We start from the raw sequence: 24,226 nt of genomic DNA, 5'->3' as shown, positions 1-24,226 counted from the left end.
GCGAGCAGTGGAACAACTGATCAGGGTGGCACGCCATCAGCCCGTCCACTGTATGGACATACATATGGGATCCCCGGCACCAGACAACTATAGTCGGTATCCACTTGGGCCTGCGACCAAACCCTCGTGAGGCCGGTGCGAAGCGGCTGGATGAACCTGATTGTATCAGGTGCGACGCAAGCTGCAGAAGGTGGAGGAGCATGCATGGCTGCCGGCTGTGAAGCAACTCAGCTGGGCTCCACTCTACCATAGGTGTGAAGTGATAGGTGCTCAGAAAATGGAGAAGGGCGTCATACAGTGAAAAATCCACAACCAACTTTTTCATTTGGGACTTGAACATAAGCACTAGTAATTCTGCCTCACCATTTGATTGAGGATGGAATGGTGGAGCCATAATGTGATGAATGCCATTATGGGAATAAAATGGTTAAATGGTGTGAGAAACGAACTGTGGCCCATTGTTGGAAACTGAAGCACAAGGCGCAACCCCTCAATAGCAAAGAAACCCTTAAAAGTTTATGAATTGTGACCTCAGCCAACGTTGAGATACACTGGAGAATGTAAAGAAACTGGGAAAATGCGTCCCAAACCAATAGGAATTAAAGAAGGAATCTGCAAAGTTGACATGAATGCGTTCCCATGGCTGATGGGGAGCAGGCTAGGTGGACAGACGGCATGGGAGCCACTTGTTGTCAGGCACACTGCTCGCAAGCCACGACAGAATGGACAATGTTTCCATCAATCTCTGGCCAAAAAGCACGTCTCCTAGCTGATGGTTTTGGGTGCGGAACGCCCCAATGGCCCTGGTGGAGAAGGTGTAGGATCTCACACTGTAATGTGGCAGGAATGACTACTCTGGGAGTGAGGTCTTCCGTGGACAACAGCAAAACTCCATCAAAAACACAGAGGTGATACTGTAAGGAAAAATAACTGTGCAGAGGGTCTGAAGCCTGATCTGGCGGTTTATCTGGCCAGCCAGGCTGACAACCACTATGGTTTGCTTTTCAGTGTCAAGATGGAAGCAAAGCGATTGTTCGTGATCGAAGTTGGGATCGGGAACCACAACTAGACGGGATAAGGTGTTTGCATTAGCATGGTTAGATGTGGGTTGAAAATGAATTTTGTAATTGGGTAAAAAATGGATTTCATAATTGTAGTGAGACTAGAACAGCAAGCACCTAGCATTGGAGGCAATGCCTCACCCAGCAAGGAAGTCTGAGGATTAAACAAGGAAAGGTTTTTGGTAAGTAATAAGGTGACTCTTGGAGCCATACAGAAAAATGTGAAATTTCTTGAGAGCATAGATGATGGCAAGAGCCTCTTTTTCTCAACCTGAGAGTAACAGTGCTGGGGCGGAGTGAGAGATTTAGAGACAAAAGCTGTTCAGTGCCATTGGCGTACTGGTGCTTGAGTACCATGCTGTGGCCGTACTGTGAGGTGTGGAGAGAACATAGCCAAACAAAGGGGCCATGAGTAGTTTGGATTTCAACATTTGAAAAGCACATTCACAATCCAGGCTCCAGCAAAAAAGTACATTCTTGCATAACAAGGCATGCAGCAGGTCGGCCGAGGTCACTGCCCCCAGCAGGAATTTATAGCTATCTTCCCTAGGAAGGCCTAAAGCTCCTTCATGGATGTGGGGTGAGTCATAGACCTTACAGCAGTGGGTGAACCCCATCCCTTGAGACCCTGAATCCCAAATAAACAATAGAAGGCTGAAGAAACCGAGATTTTGCAAGGTTACTCAGTAAGCCTGCGGACTGTATGACAGAAAACAAAGTGCATGAGTTACGCAAGTGTTCAGCCGTAGAGGAGCCCATGATAATAGTATCATCCAGATAATTAATGCAACCTGGGGCAGGCATAGTGAATTACTCTAAAATCATTGGAAAATAGCAGGGGCACTAGCCACACCAAAACGAAGGCGCTACTATTGGTAGAGAGCAAAAGGAGTATTCAAAGCCAGAACATGCCGAGACTCTTCACCCACTGGAACCTGCAGATACACTTCAGACAAATCAATTTTAGAATAGTAATGGCCACGCGATAATTTCGCCAACAGTTGCTCTGGTGTGGTAGAGGATACGTATCCACGCTCGACTACACATTAACAGTAATACTGAAGTCACCATGGAAGCGAAGTTTTCTGGACAGTTTACAAACTACAGCCAGCAGAGATGACCATTCACTAGCCACATCTAGTTGCTCCACCCTTGAGATTAGAGTCTGTCCAATTCTGCTTCCACTTGATCTTTCAGGGCAACAGGAATAGGACGCGTATGGCAAAAATGAGGCAGAGCCGCGGTTTTCAAAATAATATGAGCACAAAAATTTGTAACACACTCTATACCGTCCAGAAACACGTGTGAAAACTCCTCACACAGTGTTTCCTACTTAGAATATAGTATCTGATTGGATACAAGGTGAGCTTCATCAGTGATAGAAAATCCAAATGCTTGAAATGAATCCAGGTTGAACTAGTTCTCAGTACTGGCATCGGCAACCAACAGAAAGATAATGGACCAAACCAATGACTTGTAGGAGGCAGATGCCGTAAATTGTCCCAACCATGCAATGTCCTGTTTGTTATAGCTGGCCAACTTCCATGTGACCTGTATCGACAGCAGCGAGCCTAAACTCGCGTAGGTTTTAGAATTAAATAACGTCACTGCAGCACCTGTGTTGACCTGTAACTGGATCACTTGGTGAAATAACTCGGTAAACAACTTGGAAAAGTCACAAGTATTGAAGTCGCACAGTATACGTCCATGTTTGTATACTGAGCAACCTTCGGTGAGCGACACATGGGGGCAATGTGGCCTTTCTTCCGGCAAATATTACAAGTAGACCAAGCACTTAAGGCACACTTAATTTTATGTTGAACAAAACAGAAAGGACAAGATGGAAACATAGAACGTTGATGCTAGTGCTGTGGTGATTGCGGCTGCTTTGTGCGGACCTCGGTCAGCTTGTCACTGGGTCCGCATGTTTACTGCCACCATTGCCACTTCCTCCTGCAAGCTATCTGTTGTTCTAATGGACACATCATGTGACATTAGTGCCTCATCATCCCACTCTTAAAGTTGGTCACCTGCTGCCCAAGAAACTTCTAAAGATTGTGCTGTTTGCAGAACTTCAGCCACTTCCTTGTCCGCAGTTAAGCAGGTAATTGTGTCACTCACTGTACAGTCTGCATAAGAGGCATTATGGGCATCAGTAATGAAGTGACCCTTACAGCTAAGGCCATGTTTGGCTGCCCGGGCCTTGTACGATTGGTTTGGTTTCTTTGGCATTGGTAGAATTCAACTTTGCCGCTACGATGAGCACTCGTTTGCGATAGTAGTTTGACAATAAACTACACGTGATCAAAAGGAAGTGTTGCGAGTTCTTGTTAGTGGGCAAGTTGATGCAGTAAGTGATACACCTTAGGTGGAATCCATGAGAGGAAGAACGCTTTGTACAGATTTGAATCTGTCACACTGAAAACCAAAAAGTGGTGTCTGAGTCTCTTGTCGTAAGCATCCCAGTTCTCGGCTGAATCACCATACAGAGGGAATGCGGGTGGATGGACCAGTGGAATGGTACCCTGTCTGTTAATGGAAGCCGACAAGGTGGTCACAGCCAAAGTAAACTGTCCAATCGAGGCTCGTAGCGTGGTTTTCATAATGAATAAACGCAATGAAAATGCACATAAAGATTGTACACACAGAAACAATTCCTAACTTGTGGCCAGTTGTGTTGTAACTACACAGTACGTGAGACTGGTCCAAAGTAATCCAAATATGGCTTAATTCGTGAAGCACTCAATTATGATGGAAAACAGACTACTGTGAATCCCCACGTAACAGGACACAGTACACCAATGTGAATGGCACTCTGGAAAGGTGCACAAGAGGACCAGTTAGCGCTGCTGTGCACATATGTATGTGTGAGTTACCGGTAAATGGTGCGGTGGAGGTCTCGCCACGTGCACGCCTCCCACAGGCGGCCTCCAGTGGCCCGCCCTCACTGATACAATTGGTGGCCAATTCACACACACACGTGCAGTGACATTGTACTCAGCACACAAGCACTAGTTGCGGGATATAACCAATATCAACTTGATAAGTTTGTAGATCTGCTTGTGGAGACCAGTTCCCCCATTTTTCAACAGTTTCGTTGTTATTCCCTCAGTTCATGGCATTTTGTAGTTTTTTTTAGACAGGTCACTACCTTCTGTACCACATCTAATGAGGGGGTCTTTCGTCTGTGGCTCAGCATTGCAGTGGAGTGGCTTGCACTCTCCTGATAGGATTGCCCTCCAGAATTCCATTGAAATGTTCCCTCCTTGTAGCCAGAACATCTTGTTTATTTCTTTGCAAATTTCCCTCTTTGTCCTTATATGCTGTTATTTTTTGTCTATATTCTTGAGTTCCTTCTTTAATTTTCTTAATAGTGCTCTTCCATCTCCTCTATCTTGCTCTTTATGGCTTCCGTTTTTTTCTTTCTCCTATACACTCTGGCTGCCTCATTCTCTTTTCATTAGAGAATACGTGATTTGATCTTGTATATTACTGTAAGCATTTCAGTCTTGTCTCCTTTTTCTGTTTCACTGCCTGTCTCCATTCATCATCATACCAGTCTTCATTACTAAGTCTTCATGTTTACCCCAGTACTTTGTGTGCTGCTGTCAGAATGGCATTTTTAGTAGAGCTCGATTCTTCGTCTATATGGTCTTTGCCGTCTTCAAGGGTTTTTATAAGGTAGTTGATGATATTGGTGAGAGTACCATATCTTATGGGGTATTAAAGAAGCTTTTAGGATGTGATAGATGGAATAGGTATGCAAGTTGTTATGGTTTGGCTGGCTGTATTGAGTGGAAGTGACAGGTTCTTCAGTATTGCTAATTCTGCTGGGATTAAGATGTAAGTAATGTAGATAACTCCCTTAGATGGCACTGTGAATTGAAGTTTCTCATAATGAGAAATGAGAAGGGATGATATGTATGTGCTTCAAAAAAAAAATTTAATAGCCATTATTATGTTCAAAACCTGTAGAAATGCTAAGTTCCACAAGATGCATTTTAGCTGTGTCTATTTTTATTTGTGACAAACCTGTTTGTAATTTTAATTTTGACGAACTTGTGTTGAATGTGTAATATCTCTCCACTAAAATGTTAACGTGGCCTGAGTGATTAACACAATGTACAGCCAAGAAAGTTTTTAAAGATCTGAAGATGACAATCTTAACTGTTGAAATTGGTCAAAAAAATCAGTTTTGAACCCGATTTTGGCTATAAAAATTTTCTTTGAAGTGCCGCCAATGTTGCTGTAGTTATTGGAGACCAATTGTCTCAGTTTCAAAGTTTTTTTACAGACTTTCTCAGTGTAACAATACAATTTTTCTGAAACTGGCAATTTCACTAAAATGTGGTGTAATATCTTCATCAGTTGGCTGTAAAAAATAACTTAGACCTATTTTTAAATTTTAATTGCTATATTATACTGTTTATACCTCAGAACAAGTCTGTATTGTAAATGTCTCATAATGTAAAATTGTAATAGTTCTTCCTTTGTAACAATTTTTAGAAAATGCAAGAAATGGGTAAACCAAAAAGGCCCATGACTGGATTTGTCAGATTTATGTATGAACAGAAGGACAAACGGGGGAGCTTGCCATTCAGGGTAAGTGCTTTGTAATTGATTTTCTTTACAATCATTCGTGTGAAGAAATGTTGGAGTTATGACACTGTAAAGATTAAGCCAAGATGTCTTTGAAGTTCATAGATGGGAACACAATAGTGCATGGAAAGGCTCAGATATTGTTTTAAGAGCTTTGAACTTTTTAGATTTTACAATGAAATCCAGACTATTAGCTGCTTACAGGTGTTGATTAATATCAATGGGGACAGTTGAAAATGTGTGCCCCAACCGGGACTCGAACCCGGGATCTCCTGCTTTTGTGACAGATGCTCTATCTGACTGAGCCATCGAGGACACAGAGGATAGTGTGATTGCAGGGACTTATCTCTGGCACGCTCCCAGTGAGACCCTCATTTCCAACTTACTGTCCACACACTACATTTGTAGTGCCCCTGTCCACTGTAGTCATTACTCACAGCAGTCAATCTACCGATTCCTGTAAGAGTTTGAGCAATGTGAGTGCATTCACACTGAAGAAGATCATTGGCTGGTAAACCTTATCTGTATGAAGATGGTATCTGCTCAAACTCTAATGAGTATTGGTAGATTGACTGTATCGAGTAATGAGTATAGTGGGCAGGGGCACTACAAATCTAGTGTATGGACAGAAAGTTGGAAATGTGGGTCTCACGGGTAGCGTGCCAGAGATATGTCCCTGTAGTTGCACTAACCTCTGTGTCCTTGATGGCTCAGTTGGACAGAGCGTCTGCCATGTAAGCAGGAGATCCTGGGTTCGAGTCCCAGTTGGGGCACACATTTTCAACTGTTCCCGTTGATGTTTATCAACACCTGTAAGCAGCTAATGGTCTGGGTTTCATTGTAATTTCATTCTTTGAGAGCTGCAAGATCACCAATGATATCTGTTATTTCAGACATGTCTGAAAGACAGTGAAACATAAAACTAACAGTATGAAATACAAAAGCCGTGGAAACACACACCAGAATCACAAAGAGAAAATGAATTCGCACAGTCCAGAGCAAACAAAATTCTTTGGTTTTGGAGTTGAAATGTGCGAAGAATGCGACGAAGGGACTACATAAGTAAAGGTGGTAGAAAGTATTTTAAAAATAGGCAACCTGTAGGTCATGATATGGTTCATTGTAAAGAGCATATTATTTTGGAACAATATTTAGACTGCCAGTTATTGGAACCTTAGTCTCCCTTCTCCAAGTAGTTCATTAATTTATCCTTTTCTATAGATTGCATCAAGAAGGAGAAGCTTCTGGATCTAGACTGAGTTGAAGGATATGTTAAGAAAACAGGGCATCAGTAAGAAATGTAGGCTGTCAATCTGTTGACAATTAACTATCACTATACTGCATGTTGCTATTTGTGCTTACACCAGCCAAAAATTACCTGTTACATTTTCATAGGAAAGCTACTACTTTGATAAAAGGTCCTGTTTGTCTCCTAACAGTAACTCAATATATACTTTGAATATATATATATATATATATATATATATATATATATATATATATATATATATATATATATATATATATATATATATATATATATATATATATATATATATATATATATTATTTCAAACAAAATAGTTTTCAACACCTGCAACAACAGAGGCCTATTTACAATACACTGCTACTTGCCATGCAGCGTAATAATGAACATTGCTACTTACTGTACAGCTAGCAGGAATTTACAATCCTTGAAGCTAAATAATCAGGTAATTTGTGCAAGGAATGGTCATTGAGGCATGTTTTTAATTGTGTTTTAAACTGGTAAGGATTAACAATTCCTTTCATTATGTTGAATTGGAGATGTTTGAATACATTTCCACTAGACAAATTAAGTCCATTCTGAACCCTAGACAAGAAGCCAAAGTCTAAATGAAAATTATTTTTGTGTATTGTATTCTAGCAGTGTAGAGCACAGTTCAACAGTAATTTTATTTATTGTCAACAATAAAAGCCATTAAGGCATAAATGTAATTCAGAGTGAGAGATATAAATTCAAGAACTTTTAAATATTCCTCTACAATATGTGTGGTTATCTACTTTACACATTGTTCTAGAACATAATTCCATTGCAACATTAGAGAGTGAAAATATGCAATATAAGGCAACACCCTTGTCCACATGTTAACATAATACTTAATTGAGCTTTTTCATTAATTTATTTTTGTCATTAATGCCATTATAACTTTTAGCCATCTGGACACCAAGGAATTTTATGCACTGTGTGTACATAGTTTGTGACTTTTAATATCTACTGCTGATACTAGCTGTGTGACTTTGTTTATTGTTGGATAAAGCACAGAAAACTAATGTTGACACCAAGAAGCTGACAGCTGAGCAGAGCACATCTACTTGCAGTTGTAAAGGTAGCTGGAAATCTACACAGAAAGTTGAAAAACTGAGATTTCCTACACTCAAATTAGTGGTTGCAGCTGAACTTTGTCAGCAAGAATAAAAAAGCCCCAAAACCAAAGAAACCAATGTGGGGATGAAAAACAACAGGCCAAATGTTCTAGTCGGAAGCCATCGCATCATGCAGCTGTTGATGGCATAGACATTGACATCTATCTGCAGGAAACAGGGAGTCCCTCAAGTAACCATCCCTCCCCCCTCCCCCACCACCACCACCACCACCACCACCACCACCACCACCACAGAAGTTAACAGGGCAAAAGTGAAAAGAACCTCACAGTTAAGATGGCTTCCACATTTCAGTGGAATTTGAATGGGTTCAGGATACATGTGGAGGAACAATGTCTATTAGCTCAGGGTAGACTACTGCTTCTCATTCTTCAGGAGACACATTTTAAATTCTCTGACAGACCTTAGTTACATGGCTACACTCTACAAAAAGAACGAGCTTGGGGGAGACAAAGCTAAAGAAAGAGTGGCTATTTTTGTAAACAACACCACCACTCTCCATCCTCTCCCCCACAACCAGCCTTCAAGCAGTCACTGTAACAGTGCATGTATGTCTGATTGACAATCTGTGCACTTCACTTGTCCCCACATGTGCTGCTAGAAGGGGGTGGGGAGAAGGCTTGTAACACTTGAGACGTAATTGCTGGTTCATGTATTTTTATGGTCATTATTAGTATTTTTTCATTTTGTTCCATTTAGTTTGATTAACTATATCATTTAAATATGAAGTTCATCAAATATATGCTAATTAACACATATATACTTGTTATTTATTATGAAACATGCAGGTAGCAATATTTCTAACTACATATCACACACTATTCATTGCAAATACACATTCTTAATTGGATGCTGATCTTTTATAAAATATCAGTGTTAAAACCACTCTTTAAAAATTATATTTTTCTCTACACTTCATGGAAATGCTCATAGAACATGCATGCCACATGGCCCATGGAAAAATTAAACTAGATTTAGCTATGTAATGTGCTTGGAAAAATTCAAAATTGATTTTCTTGAGGATTTGTGAGTTGCATCAAATTGCTTTAGGGGATTGATATTTGAGTTGTGAACTTCATGTACCAAGTAGTAAAAATTCAAACAATCTGATTGTCATGTGGTCTCCTTCTAAGATGGGTGTAACTAAAACAATAACAAAAATAATAGGTACTACTTTATGAGGTTAATTTTTAAGGTATTCTGGGATTACCAAAGTCTGTAAAATGTTTTGAGAAAGTGAAATTTTCTAATTTGAGCAATTAACAAGTTGTAGAGATATTTTAATATAAGCAGGAATTTTTTGAATCAAAAACAATCTGATTGTCATGTGGTCTCCTTCTAAGATGGGTGTAACTAAAACAATAGCAAAAATAATGGGTACTACTTTATGAGGTTAATTTTTAAGGTATTCTGGGATTACCAAAGTCTGTCAAAATGTTTTGAGAAAGTGAAATTTTCTAATTTGAGCAATTAACAAGTTATAAAGATATTTTAATATAAGCAGGAATTTTTTGAATCAAAAAGTTTTGGGCTGCAAAACCATGGCACTGAATTTGAATTCTCAAAATAATCACAATTTAAAATTTGAAATTTGAGGACATGAAAGTTTTGAATATGAATAACTTTTGAAATATGAATTTTTTGGAAAAAAAACTAAAAGATCTCTTGAAAAGTGTAGAATGAGGGCTTTCAAATAAAGTATGCTGAAGAGTCAAAGAAACTAGTACAACTGCCTAATATTGTGTAGGATCCCTGCGAGCACACAGAAGTGCTGCAGCGCAAAGTGGCATGGACTCGACTAATGTCTGAAATAGTGCTGGAGAGAGTTGACACCATGAATCCCACAGGGCTCTCCATAAATCCGTAAGCGTACGAGGGGGTAGAGATCACTTCTGAACAGCATGTTGCAAGGCATCCCAGATATGCTCAATAATAATCATGTGGCCAACAGAAGTGTTTAAACTCGGAAGAGTGTCCCTCAAGCCGCTCTGTAGCAATTCTGGACGTGTCAGGTGTCGCATTGTCCTGCTAGAATTGCTCAAGTCTGTTGGAATGCACAATGGACATAAATGGATGTAGGTGATCAGACAGGATGCTTACATATATGTCACCTGTCGGTCATATCTAGATGTATCAGGGGTCCCATATCACTCCAATTCCACGTGCCCCACACCATTACAGAGCCCCCACCAGCTTCAAAGGTCCCCAGCTGACATGCAGGGTCCATGGATTCATGAGGTTGTCTCCATACCCATTCTCATACACATCCATACATTTGATACAATTTGAATGAGACTCGCCAGACCAGGCGACATGTTTCCAGTCACCAACAGTCCAATGTCGGTGCTGACGGGCCCAAGCAAGGTGTAAAGCTTTGTGTCGTGCAGTCATCACGGGTACACGAGGTGCACGAGTGGGCCTTCAGCTCTGAAAGCCTATATCGACGATGCTTTGTTGAGTGGTTCACATGCCGACACTTGTTGATGGCACAGCATTGAAATCTGCAGTAATTTGCGGAAGGTTTGCGCTTCTGTCACATTGCATAATTCTCTTCAGTCATCTTTGGTCTCATTCTTGCAGGTTCTTTTTCCGGCCACACTGATGTCGGAGATTTGATTTTTTTCCGGATTTACGATATATACGGTACACTCGTGAAATGGTTGTACGGGAAAATCTCCATTTCATCACTACCTTGGAGATGATGTGTCCCATCACTTGTGTGCCGACTATAACACCCCATTCAAACTCACTTAAATCTTGATAACTTGCCATTGTAGCAGCTGTAACTGACCTGCCAACTGCACCAGACAGTTGTTGGAGAATTAAGGTGAAGTGTTGATTTTGTATGGGAGGTGTGTTTGTAGACTAGATTTAGAGGGTAATGCCTGTCTTTGAAGGCCTTTATATAGGCGTTGCTGACTGCAGCACTGTTTTCTGCCTGTTTACATATCTCTGTATTTCAATAAGCATGCCTGTACCAGTTTCTTTGGTGCTTCTGCGTGTATTAATTTAGAAATAAACATCTATTTGTTCATAGGACCTGGTTCGCATGTATAATCAATTACTAATATCTCTTTAAACAAAATATTTTCATGAGAACCAAATGTATTATCACCATTAGTCTGGAAATCTAGCCAATTAATAACAAATTTTAATGAAATATAGCATGAATAAGAATTAGCTATTTTTTATAATAGTTGTACATGATCAAATAAAAAAATTGGCATCAGGAGTGGTATAAGACCAAGTAGGTTTGTTGTACCATGCTCTGTTACAAACAAGTGACATAAGGATGGATCAGAATAGTATTCCTGTGGGGTAGGTATGATTCCTCATTTCTAGGCACAATCGCACACAGATGAAGCCTTGGTGAAAGGCATGGTTAGTTGTTTCAGTTCTGGATGATGCTAGGTGATATGGAAGCTGTCCATTTGAAGGTGTTTCATGAGGGTAGTTGGAGAATTAAGGTGATGTGTTGATTTTGTATGGGAGGTGTGTTTGTAGACTAGATTTAGAGGGTAATGACTGTCTGTGAAGGCTTTTATATAAACTTAAGCATACTGGGCAAGGCTCATCACTGCAGATGTGCCACTGTTCTGTGGCTGCACTCTGCGGTAGAGATTTCTTAGTATGGAAAAATGGAGGCACTGTTGGTGGTTAGAGAGCTTGATCTGGACAGCAATTTTGATGTAGTTGTGGGAGCGAGGGCACTAAATGTCCAGGATGATAGCATACTGTGTTGAGGAGGACCAATTGAAGCAAGTAGGAAAAGAAGGTGTTGAGGCTGTAGAGGAGTGAAAGCCAGATCAGAAGATATTACTGACATATCTGAACAAGGCAAGGTTTTTAGGATGTTGAGTGACTGGGAATGTTTCCTTTAGATAACCCATAAACAGGATGTTGTAGGAAGTTGTATGTGGGTGCCCATGGTTGTTGTCATGGGTTTCTTTCTATAGCTCTCCAGTGAAGGAGAAGAAGTTATGAGTAAGGGTGTAGTTGGCCGGGCGTTTAAAGAATGAGGTTGTCGGTTTGGAGCCTGTAAAACATAGAGTGAGGTAGTGTTTGACAAAGGCAGTGTTATGGGTATGGTGGATGTTCAGGGAAATGTTCAACACTGACTAGCAGGGATCCAGATGGTTGAAGGGATGAGGATGACTGAGAGGCAACAAAGGAAGTTGTTTGTATCCTTGATATGGGAAGGCATGCTGTAGACAATGGTTTAGAGGTGTTAGTCTGCAAGAGATAAGATTCTCATAATGTTGTGTGTGTTCTTGGAGTGTTTTTTTATATAATACATGTTTATTCTATGAGAGCTTTTAAAATAAGTCTGGAAGACTTTACAGTACTGGTGGTAATGGAATTTCTACTGTTGTGGTGAACAATCTGTAATGTAGTCGTCAGTTAGAAATGTCCATATTGGCCAAGACTAATGGGGCAAAGCAAGTGGAACTTCTTAGGAAGTCAGGAAAATTGAGTAACTGTGGCTTAATTGTTGCATTGTATAACTCCCTCAATTCAAGCAAGTTCCTCCAGATTATGGTCATAGTCATCTCAGAACTTAAACAAGAATTGGTATCACAGGGTATAGTGGATGTGCAAAACAAGAATTGGTATTGCAGTGTATAGTAGATGTGCACTGGAGGACAGAAAGGAATAATTGAATAATTGAATTGAAGCTTTTTCACCATCAATTCTCCAAAACTGTCTGAATACATTGTGGCACGTTTCATCTGACTTACGTACCTGAACCTATGTTGTGCTACAATTCCAGTGTTTTGGCCATACACACTGAGTTAGAGAAGTGAAGCAACCTGTGTGAGGTGTGGAAAGGCAGCCCATGAATCCTGTACTGCCTGCCCATCTCCTGTCTGGAGCCAAGACTGTGCTGTTTTTGCTGAGGAATGCAAAATTCAGGAAATACAAGTCACCAAGTGGATTACCTACGCAGAAGCCAAAAAGGAATATCAAGTGTAAAAAATCCCCTCTTTTTGCTGGTTCATATGCTTCCATGGTGCGGAAACATGTTCCCAAGGTGAACACTTCAATGAAGACAATTCCAGTGCACCACTAGCATGTGTACTTGCACCTGTACATACCAAACAAAGTGAGTAAAGACATAGCGATCTAGGCTCCTTCGACAGATGAGACCAGGAATGTTTTTGAAGTGAGTATTGAGAAGGCATTCCAAAAGCAGAATGCATGCCAAAATCCACTTTCCATCAACCTCGAAGCGAAAGGGAACAGGGAAACAGTTACAACATTTGAATCAAAGGCTGTCCCAGGTGCCATCAGACATCATTCTGATATGTCTGACTGATGAGGAAGGCATCATGGATTTCAATGCTTTGGCACTGGGCATAGACAAACCCTCCACTCCCCCTCACTCCACAAGTGCCTCACCAGCTCAGTGCAGGGATAGGATAAATCTAAACCACACAACTGAAATGGCTCCCATGCTATCGTGGAATACGAATGTATAGAGGACTCATCTGGAGGAACTGAGACTCCTCATACAGCACAGATCTTTTTGTCTCTGTCTCCAAAAGTCATTTTAAACAGATTGATGCACATGTACTTGGAGGCTATCACCTCTACACAAAAGATAATCTTATTGGTGACAGGGTGAAAGGTGGGGTAGCAGTGTCAGTCGAGGATATATTCCACTCTTCACCTGTGCCCTTAACCATAGTGCTACAAGTGATTGCTGTTCTGATAGTGGCGCATGTTGTGTGGCCCACGGTGTGCTCTGTGTATCTACCGTCCCACGAGTCCGTTGACAGTGAGGTTCTCGCATATCTTCTCGATGAACTAAGTCATCCCTTTCTACTTTTAGAAGACACACACTGCTCTATGGGGAACTAACACCTCTTTCCCCAAAGGTCAGATACTTGAGGATCTGACACAAATGACAGACTTTTGATGTACAAGGGTCAAGCTATGCATTTTAGCACAGTTCCAAATTTGTCTATGACCAGAAACCTCTCCTCCTGCATGTATGACCAGAAACCTCTCCTCCTGCATGCCTGCCCTTGCAGACACTGCTCACTGGGAAGTGGACGATGACCTCCTTGGTAGTGACCACTACCATATGTGGATCCATCTGTCCGATGGTGCAGATCCCTAGAGGAAGCTGGTGAGATGGCCATTCAGAGAGGCTAACTGGATGCTTTAAAGGGCAGTTAGCTGTTTTAGAGCAGTGTGACAACATCCAGGACTGGGTTGATCACATTACTGCTGTGATTCTCAAAATGGCTGGTGCATCCATCCTGACATCAATGAGAACGTCTAGGAGAAAGCCTGTGCCTTGGTGGAATGCAGAGCATCGTTCTGCAATCCGGAACAGGAGGGTGGCTGTGCAGAGATTCAATCTGTGCCCTACAGATACAAATCTTGCAACATTTTGAATGGTGCAGGCAAAGGTGAGGAGAATAATTCCAGATAGTTAAGCATTGGTGTGGTAAGCATTCATGATCCATAGATCCACATCAGCACCTAAGATGTGGGAAGCCATCAGGAGGATCTCAAGATGAAACTCATGACTGGCAGTAGCAGCTGTATGAGAGCTGGGCTATCTCCTAAGATTGCAGAGAGACGCTCAAGTAATGGATCAATTCTATAAAACCGTTATGGCAGATTCTAGCCTGGGTCCAGCTCCGCTTCATTATCAGGAGAGACAGGAAAGGATTGGTTTTGATTTCCATCCCTCCAACATTGAGGAATACAACCAGCCTTTCTCTCTGTGGGAGTTAGATTTCGCATTGTGAGTAACTTGTGATACTACACCCTGTCATGATCTGATAACATACAGCATGTAGAACTAGTTAGACACATGGTCAAAGTAGGTCCACCTTCAGCTCTTTAATAAAATTGGAGCTCTTTAATGAAATTTGGAGGACAGGAGACTTTCCCAGCTCATGGAAAGAATCAGTTTTAATCCTGATTTTAAAACTAACAGAGGATTGGGCTAACACTGGTAGTTATCGTAGCATTAGTCTGAAAAGCTGCACAGGAAAGCACACTGAAGTGTATGCTCAACCAGCACCTATCGTGGTTTCTCAAATCCAGCTCCGTGCTATGTCACTCCTGTTGCGGGTTCAGGAGGTATCACTCCACACTTGGTAAACTACGTCAACTTGAAGCAGCAATTCAGCAAGCTTTCCTCCGTAGGCAACACATTATCAGTGTCTTCTTTGATTTGGAAAAGGCCTACAGTACTACCTGGGGGTATTATATTTTGCTGCAGCTCTATCAGTGGAGCTCCATGGCTGCCTACCCACTTTCATATAGTGCTTCCTCTCAGACATGTATTTTCGATACAGTGTTGGGAATGACCTGTCAAATGATCATCATTTGAGGTAGGAGAATGGTGTCCCTCAACAGAGTGTTTTAGGTGTCATGACATTAGCCATTGCAATCAACAGTATTATGTCCACAGTACAGCGTCCTATGCTGTGTTACTTGTTTGCGAACAACTTCTCAATCTTCTGTGCATCCTTCAACTTTGCAAGAGCTACTCACCAGTTGAAGGCCTCAGTGCAAAAAGGGGATACCTTTCATTTTGCATTTCAGAAGCCTAACATGGTCTCATTAATGTTGACTGGACCATATATGTTCAGTGCAAAATAGGGATATCTTCAGTATTTATCCATTTCTCCCACCGAGGTGATTATCAGATAAGATACTAAAGCTTATAGGACCTGGTGAATGTTACAGGAAAAGAAGTGTTATCTCCTTTTTGTGCTGAGGTCCTCAATTGCACTTGATGCTCAGGCAGTTGAAGGAATGCTCTAATACCACAGTTTTTAAATTTTCATAGGAGAAAACTGTTTGTGTTAATTTTAATTGCTGCCACTCTCTTCTTAATTTAACTGTTTTAACACTGGATGCTTCTGTTTTCACTTGTAAGGAAAAGGTGAAATATCTGGGTCTCACTTTTGATGAGAGGTTAAAATGGCATCTTAAAAAACAACTACTCAGATGTCTCAATCATAGATCTTGGGGAGCCAATATGGCATGGCTGCTCCAATTTTATAGGGCCTCTGTGCAAACCCAGCTTGAATATGGATGCCAGGTTTATGGATCAGCAAGGCCCTTGTACCTCAGGATGCAGTACACCATGAGGGTGTTAGACTGTCAACAGGGGCTTATTGGATGAATCCAGTTGCTAACCTGTGTGCAGAGGCTAGTTAGCCCCTGTTGTCTAATAGATGCCTTCTCCTAGTGGTATGCCAAGCATACGGAACTTTGTCCATTCGAAAATCACTGCCATCCATCCCTGTTGCGCAGCCACCACTGGAACGACTGTTCCATCATCGTCCATGGGCAGTGCGGCCCTTTGGGATCCACAGAAGGGAGTGCCTTGAGTTGCTACAGGTGGTGGTGGTGGTGGTGGGGGGGGGGGGGGGGGGGAGACACGACATTGATCATTGATGTCCAAAACCACAGGAGTAGTAGTGTGAGTTTTTAATGTGCCATAAAGTGACTTGGTCACCCATATTTCTAAGCCATCCAGCTAAAGCCTTAGTCACCTGCCTCTTTTTTAACCTCATCCAAGCCGCCGGGATTTTATTCTTGATTCTATCTAGTTATTCTGCCGTGTTTTGTCAGACATTTGTTGAGGGCTATTCTGTGCCCCCCTTATCACAGTTGTCATTTCAAGTCTTCTGTGTGAATGCAACATTGCTTTCCTATTTATTATTATTATTATTATTATTATTATTATTATTTAATAGATTTTCTCCACACTCATCTGTATATCATTCACATAAGGGTGCTGATGACCTTGCTTTTTAGCGCGCTTACCCACAGATCATGATCATCTGCACTTAGTCTTCCTAATTCCCTTTGTCTAAACCCTCCTCCCCTCCCTGCTTAGCCCCCCCTCTTTTCCCTGTCTCCCTTATCAGACTTATATACCTCCCATCCTCTCGTTCCACATGCTGTTTCAGTTTTATAGTTCATTTGCTACCTCCATCCTCATTTTTAATTCTTATGTAATCATCACTTTCATTCATGGCCTCTTGAGTCTTTTGAACGTAATTTTTTTCTGTTACATTCTCCACTACCTTCAATTTTTTATCTCTGGTCTTGCTTTCCCTTTTTATCATACAATGTTCCCTAATGTGTTTGAGTGTAGAATTCCAGTGTTTCTATCCCCACCTCAGTCCTTAATTTTGAAGTATTCTTCACATCAATACTGTTCTATCATATCAGTCTCATGTCCCTCTGAACCCATGTGGCATTTCTTTTCCAACCTTGCCTTTTTTCCTGTTCCTTTAGCTTCATATCCTGCTATTCTCCTCATTACTTTTTACAGCCTTTTTAAATTTTCTCCTAACTCCCTTTCTCATATTCTTGAGACTCTTGATTATTATGGTTTTCTCCTGACACTGTTGCGCCCCACACCCTTTTGCCATTTCTTCATGTGAACTTTTTCTGAGGCATTCTCTTTTCATTGCCAGTTTCCAAAGTAATTCCATCCCTCCTCTGCTACCACTCTCCATACTCATTGTAGACAACTGCTCACATGAGCTTCTCTGTCATTCTCTGCATTAGTCATATGCATAAATAATAGAAAATATTGTGTGCAATTGTAACAGATAGTATCATTTCGCCTACAATAACCTTTTTACACACACACACACACACACACACACACACACACACCCCTAAAAAAGTGTGTGTTAGCGCGCGCGTGCACGCACGCGTGTGTGTATAGAAGTTCTATTTTGAAATTTGATGATGGGCAATTTCATCTCAAATCGTACAGGTCAAGAGTGAATGTGTCTTATCACTATTTCAAAGTTTTCTGGAAAAAAAATGTATTCTGAAGTTCCACATGATACGTCTCCACAAGTACAGCATTTTGATTTTCTGCTGATTTGTTAAAATACTACAGACCTATGCAAATGAGAGTACTTGTGAAAATGTCATAATGTGAGCAAAAACTGAAAAATTGTAATAAAGAAACCAAAAGTGCTAGAGCTCTGAATACATTTTTAATAAGTACTTTGTTCCCAGTACTATGACACACACACACACACACACACACACACACACACACACACACACACAAATATTTGTGTAACTACGAAAATTTCTAACATTTTGCAAATTTCAAAAATATGTTTTGAAAATATGAATAGTCGTAGGATGTTAACTGTCTTGAGATATGATAAAGTGGAAGGACTACTAACTGTGAGCTATGACATTAATGCGTGAAATTCTTAAATAAAGATGAAAGAATCTGATATTTTTTGGTTATGTAGAAATTTTTTTTCTCCAAAACCGCCATCCTAAATGTTCTAAAAATTTCATGGTATGTTAGTTGGTGATTGTACTTAGGGAATGTACAATTAAAGTTGGCAGTACTTATCTGTACAAAATGTGAGAAAATTTTTAGGTACACCTGGCTCTATTCTCAAGGCCAAAAAATCATGGACACTTAAATGTTTAAATGTATCACTGATTTTAAGTAAATTTCATGCAAAACTGGTATATCTGAATCAAAATAATTACTTTACAACATTATAAGTGAGTGGGAAACAATTCATAATTTTGTCCGAAAACATTTTATTAAAAAAATGAGCTGTTGAATATTTATACCCATTTTTCTTTTTATGATATTATTCACAAATTATTATTGTCTTCTGCCATGGTTTTACATCTTCATGACTTTCCATGAATTAAAATTGCTTGCAATATAATAGTCAACACTGCAATGTTGAAAAGAGTTCATTTTTTTCTTTTTCATCTACTTGTTATTGAACTTGTGTAGCTGACCTGAATTTGCACACAGACAAGGATTGTCTAGCAAGAGCAGAATTGGGGAAATGGGAACTGCACACTGATCTTTTTATGATGGCCATTCGAAAGTATTAGCAGGACCATGAGGAATCTTAAAAGAGACTGTTATATCTTACAGCTCATGAAGGACGCTTATTATCTGTCCCACCCACCACTGATTGTCAACACACAAGAAATGAAGGGGCTCACTACAAAGTCGTCTAATGTATACTGCAATCTTTGCATTTCACACACAGTAACAGGCTGCATTTCTTGGAGAATCGTTCTTGCAATGTATTGCCGCTCAGGGACGCAACCCAGTAATGACTTCATTGAATTCCTACCACAGGCTTCATAGCAGACCATTCTTCTCTCTTTTTTAAGTGGAATTCCCTTAATATATTTTCATTTAGAATTAAGGGTTTCATGTTTGTTGCTAATGTTGATACAGTGTGTTCAAGTCCAGTAGAATCTCTTATAGCATCAACAGCTTCATGCTGGAGATTAAATCTTGTTGCAAGATGTTTACAGAGACCTCCTATCCCATCACACAAACATTTTCAATGAGCTGTTGCTGAAAATATCCATTTTTTGTCTTAGTTTTTGTTCTACAGTGCTGACCAAGCTCATAAAGCTGAAAGTGGTTTTTAAAATGAGATGCTGCGCCATCAGTCACATACACGTTGTTTGGGAAATGCATGGCCTCTGGACAGTGTCATCAATTATCATGTTGACAGCATAGCATGAATGTGCACTTTCATGAATGAGATCATCATTGACAATAGAAAAGCAGTGTGATGTTCCAAGGAAGTGAGCAACACATGTGAATATTGATAGCTGTGATGTGTGCCAGTGGTAACTTTGAATTTCGTTCTGCAAAGCAACAGACCAGTTCTCAGCAAAGTCGAAATGAAGAACTAAAGTGCCAGTATTCTGGGATGTGACTGATTTTACTCCTGCAATCCTGGCAATGTAATACTTCAGCAGTCATAACTTCAGCACCAGTACATGTTGCACACTCCTGCAACCAACATTTATCTTGTGGCTCTTGACATGTACACAAAAGCATTAGGTCCATCTCTATGTACTCCTTTCCTGTGACACTACTTATGGCAAAACCAGCAAGTTTCAAATTAGTGCAGTACATACTTCCTTCAGTGGCTGACATTTGCCCATTTGGTCGGAAGGAGTAGAATTTTGTGTAACCAATTTTTGAACTCAGGTTCTCCTTTTTCATGAGGAGATATGCTTCTCATATTGATGTTTTGTCATATAATTTTTTACCTTTTCACGTTTTTCATCATTTTCACTAACAGAGATAAGATCAGCCTGGTTAGGATTTTGCCTGCTGCAATCTTTGTCATAACTGAGGTAATATTTCAGAACAACAGGAAGCGTATCATCTTGCAATGGATGCCCACAGTAAGAATCTGGGTGTGCCCAAATATCTTTCTCATTCTTTATTTTATGAGCTTTTGAAATTAAATAATGTGAGGAATTGCTATGTATTTCTGTATCTGCTCCTTGGAGTATCTAATTGGTATCAGTGTCAGTAACTGTACCTTCTCAGCATAGATGGTTGGTGAGATAGCAGTATTTAGATATTGAAACCACACATCACATTTCGTGCACATATCAGAATTTTCAGGTTCTGCACCAAGTGTGCTACATTGTACATGTCACAAAGTTTTGAAGATGTTGCTCATTTAAAACTTGTTTCAATTTCTTCCACTTTTCTTTTTACATACTGTTTTCCTTTGTGCTTCTTACCAAGGGGGTATAGCAGGGGTTGTAGCAGAAATGCCAACATTTAACACATTGACAACTTCACGCCCAGTAATATAAACATCTGCACTGTCTTCTCCAGTTTCACATTCGGGTGGTGGTGATTGTTCAGGTGGGTTGTCACTAAATTTCTTCTTGTAGTGAGTGTAGCGATTCCTGCACAATGGATGTGATACTGATACCGTTACTTGAGCACCAAGATATTTCTACAATACTCTGACAGATTTCCAACAATAGTGAAGTGTTTGTCGCTTTCCTTAAACACCACCTTCTGTGTGTTTTTATAGCCCACACACCTCACTCTTTCACTATTGTATTTCCTCATTGACATTTCAGCTAACAAAAAGTTCAAACCGAACCCAAAACTCGATGCAGAATGGTTTATGTGCAAGTTCTCACTCGTTCGTTATATGCAAAAGTACACTGGAAACAGTGTTGCCAACATGCATATTTTATGTTAGAAATTCAGTGATGTGAAGTATGCAGAATGTTGAAAAATTTTTAACACTTTACACAGTAAAATATTGCACACTGTGTTTGCACTGACTACTAACATATTAACCAAACAATATTTCGTGTAGTTCTCAAAAGTTTTTGGATGGGTGTTTTCGAGTAAATAATTCGTAGAAACTCATAAAAATGCAATTTTTTACATTTTTAGTGATAAATATTTACATAGTACAGATAGCTGGGACAGAGCAGATATTGTTTATAATTACGTTAGTAGTATCTGGTAATATGACAGAAAAGATAGTGTTCTGTGACTTTCCAAATCAGAAAAAAAATTAAGTAGGAAAATTAATGTAAATTTCATATTTTCATCTTAAATTTGTGAGTTACAGAAGCCCGTAAGTGTGTGGGTGTCGACTACACACACGAAGTCGGAGCTTTATTGCAAAACATGTGCCAGGTTCTCAGTTCTTTTAGTTTATTTGTTATATTTTTTGTGTTCTCTACTGTTTTAAGCGGTACGGTTCTCCTGCATTGTCCCCTATGCTCCTTGGGGTATGGGACTATTACACACACAGTTATAAGGGTTATTTACAAAATATACATTTTTCAAAGGGCTGTACTATTTACAAAAATTAAGATAAAACAAAAATACTTTATTTCTTAATACTTATGATATAGAGCTGTAATATATATTTTTTCCAGAGAACACGAGTTGACATGACCTGTATGTTTTGAGATGAAATCACCCTGATAATGCTTAATTACGGGACTGTAAGACAACAGAAACTTCTCATCTGCTGGTATAACTCTTTAAGACAGTAGAAACTATAATCGAAGTGTTGAGTCGCAGACAGGGACAACAAAAAGACTGCTAAGCAAGTAAGCTTTCAGCCAAAAGACCTTCTTTTGAATTAGACAACATACAAACATTCATTCATGCAAACTCAACTCACATGCAGATAACCACTGTCTCTGGCTGCCAAGGCCATCCTTGATTTTCCATCATTGAAGACAGTAGACCCTAGAAGAAAGTGTGCACTGTAGTAACATTTTTGTAGTTGATTATCATTTTTAATTACTGATTATATTTTCCGAAAGTATGTTGCTTTAGGTGTGCACCAAGGAAATTGTAATATGTATTTAGCAAGCGAAGGTGTGGTATAGAGAATGGCTAGGGGAAAAGCTCCATAATTGTTAGTATGTACAACGTCCTACAGCAGGTGTACATGGTGAACACTGCTGAAGAAATTGTGGGTTCAATCCACACCACATTGAGCAGGGATTATACAACAAGAACACAGACACATTTACTTGTTTAGGTGCAGTACTGTACAGAAAACCACTTGCAGTTTGCAGACAAGCCGAAACAATCCATGTAGCTAACAAATTGGAGAGTCGTGCAGCATCTATCCATTGTAAAGAGAGGCACCAACAGTTGTGCGAAGAGACTATCAGTGTATTCTTTGGTAATTTAATCTGTGACATTTGTAGTTATTATACAATAGTGAGAGGGCTATTCATATATGCATCTCTGACTTGCTAGTAAAAGAAACAAATCCTTGTAGCTTTATTTTATGTTAGAAGTGGGGAAAGTAAACTTTGAAGGTCTCATTGTGTCAGTCAGCTCTCTGTTTTGTTTATTAGTTTGTTGAAATGGGCAATGTTATTGTGTCACCCACCACTTGTGAGGTACGTTCTGTCATTCACCTTCTGCGAACAGGTGGATTCAGTGCTACTGAGATTCATAGTCAGTTGTGTCATGTGTATCAGGATGGTGGTGTGAAGTATTCTGTACTGTGCTGCGTGGTGTCATGGTTGCAAAAATGGACCTCGCCATGGATGTCGGGAGTGAAGTTGTGCACCATACAGCCTATTGCGCACAGTTTGAGCCATAACACGACGTCCTGTGGCTGCATGAAAAGCATTATTCAACATGGTGGCATTGTTGTCGGGGTTCCTCCAACCATAATCTGTATGTAGGGGTCATCCACTGCAGTAGTATCCCTTAGATGGCGTGAGCGAGATATGTCATCAACAGTTCCTGTTTCCTCATGTCTGAACAACATCGTTTTGGTTCACTCCGAGATGCCTGGACATTTCCCTTGTTGAGAGCTCTCCCTAGCACAAAGTAACAATGTGGACATGATTGAACAATGGTGTTGACTGTCTAGGCATGGTTGAACTACAGACAACATGAGCCATGTACCTCCTTCCTGGTGGAATGACTGAAACTTATCAGTTGTCACACCCCCTCCGTCTAATAGGTGCTGCTCATGCTTGGTTGTTTACATCTTTGGGCTGGTTTAGTGACATCTCTGAACAGTCAAAGGGACTGTGTCTGTGATACAATATCCACAGTTAATGCCTATCTTCAGGAATTCTGAAAACCGGGGTGATTCAAAACTTTTTTTGTTCATAATGGGAGACCTGATACTACAAGAAGAATTTCACAGAGTACTGAAAAACCTAAGTAGGAATAAGGCCCAGGAGCAGATGACATTCCCCCAGAATTACTGAGATCATTATGAGAGCCAGCCACGACAAAGTTATTCCATGTAGTGTGCAAGAAACGTGAGCCAGACAAATTATCCTCAGATTGAAGTTCCAAAGAAGGCGGGTGCTGACAGATGTCAAGAATACGACTGAACTATCAGTTTAATAATTCATGGTTACGAAATATTGATGCCACAGAATAATGTATAAACTGGTAGAAGCTAACTTCAGGGAAGATTACTGTGTATTCTGGAGAAACATAGGAACAAATGAAGTCATACTGATGCTATGGCTTATTCTAAAAGATAGGATTAGCATGAAGGAAGATAAACCTCTGTTTATATAATTGGTAGTTTTAGAGAAAGCTTTTGTCAGTGTTGACATGACTACACTCTTTGCTGCTTTGAAGGTAGTAGGGATGAAACAGAGAGAGAAAAAGATTATTTACAGCTAGTACAAATACCAAATGGCAGAGTTACAAGATTCAAAGGACATAAGAAGGAAGCTGTAGTTGAGACTTGACTGAGACAGACTTGTAACCTATCCCACATGTCATTGAGGTGGTACAATGTGCAAGCTATGAAGGAAACAAAGAAGAAATTTTAAAAGGGATTTAAAGTTCAGGC

General features: G+C 40.1%; 1 protein-coding gene and 1 non-coding gene across 4 annotated transcripts in view; both read left to right on the top strand.

Annotated features, from left to right (window-relative positions):
• The window catches only part of LOC126457300 (transcription factor A, mitochondrial), a 103,621-nt gene that overhangs the window by 35,358 nt on the left and 44,037 nt on the right, over positions 1-24,226 (top strand). For all 3 annotated transcript variants that reach the window (XM_050093483.1, XM_050093481.1, XM_050093482.1), the window contains exon 4: positions 5,568-5,663. In XM_050093483.1, the coding sequence (XP_049949440.1) occupies positions 5,568-5,663 (96 nt within the window). The remainder of the gene's footprint in view (positions 1-5,567; positions 5,664-24,226) is intronic.
• Trnat-ugu (transfer RNA threonine (anticodon UGU)) lies at positions 6,360-6,433 on the top strand. Its single transcript has one exon. It is a non-coding gene; the product is annotated as a tRNA-Thr (tRNA).

The sequence above is a fragment of the Schistocerca serialis genome, chromosome 2, assembly GCF_023864345.2.
Source record: "Schistocerca serialis cubense isolate TAMUIC-IGC-003099 chromosome 2, iqSchSeri2.2, whole genome shotgun sequence".
Lineage (NCBI taxonomy): Eukaryota > Metazoa > Arthropoda > Insecta > Orthoptera > Acrididae > Schistocerca > Schistocerca serialis.
Note: the sequence above shows the minus strand (reverse complement) of the source record. Positions and strands in the feature narration are given on the sequence as shown.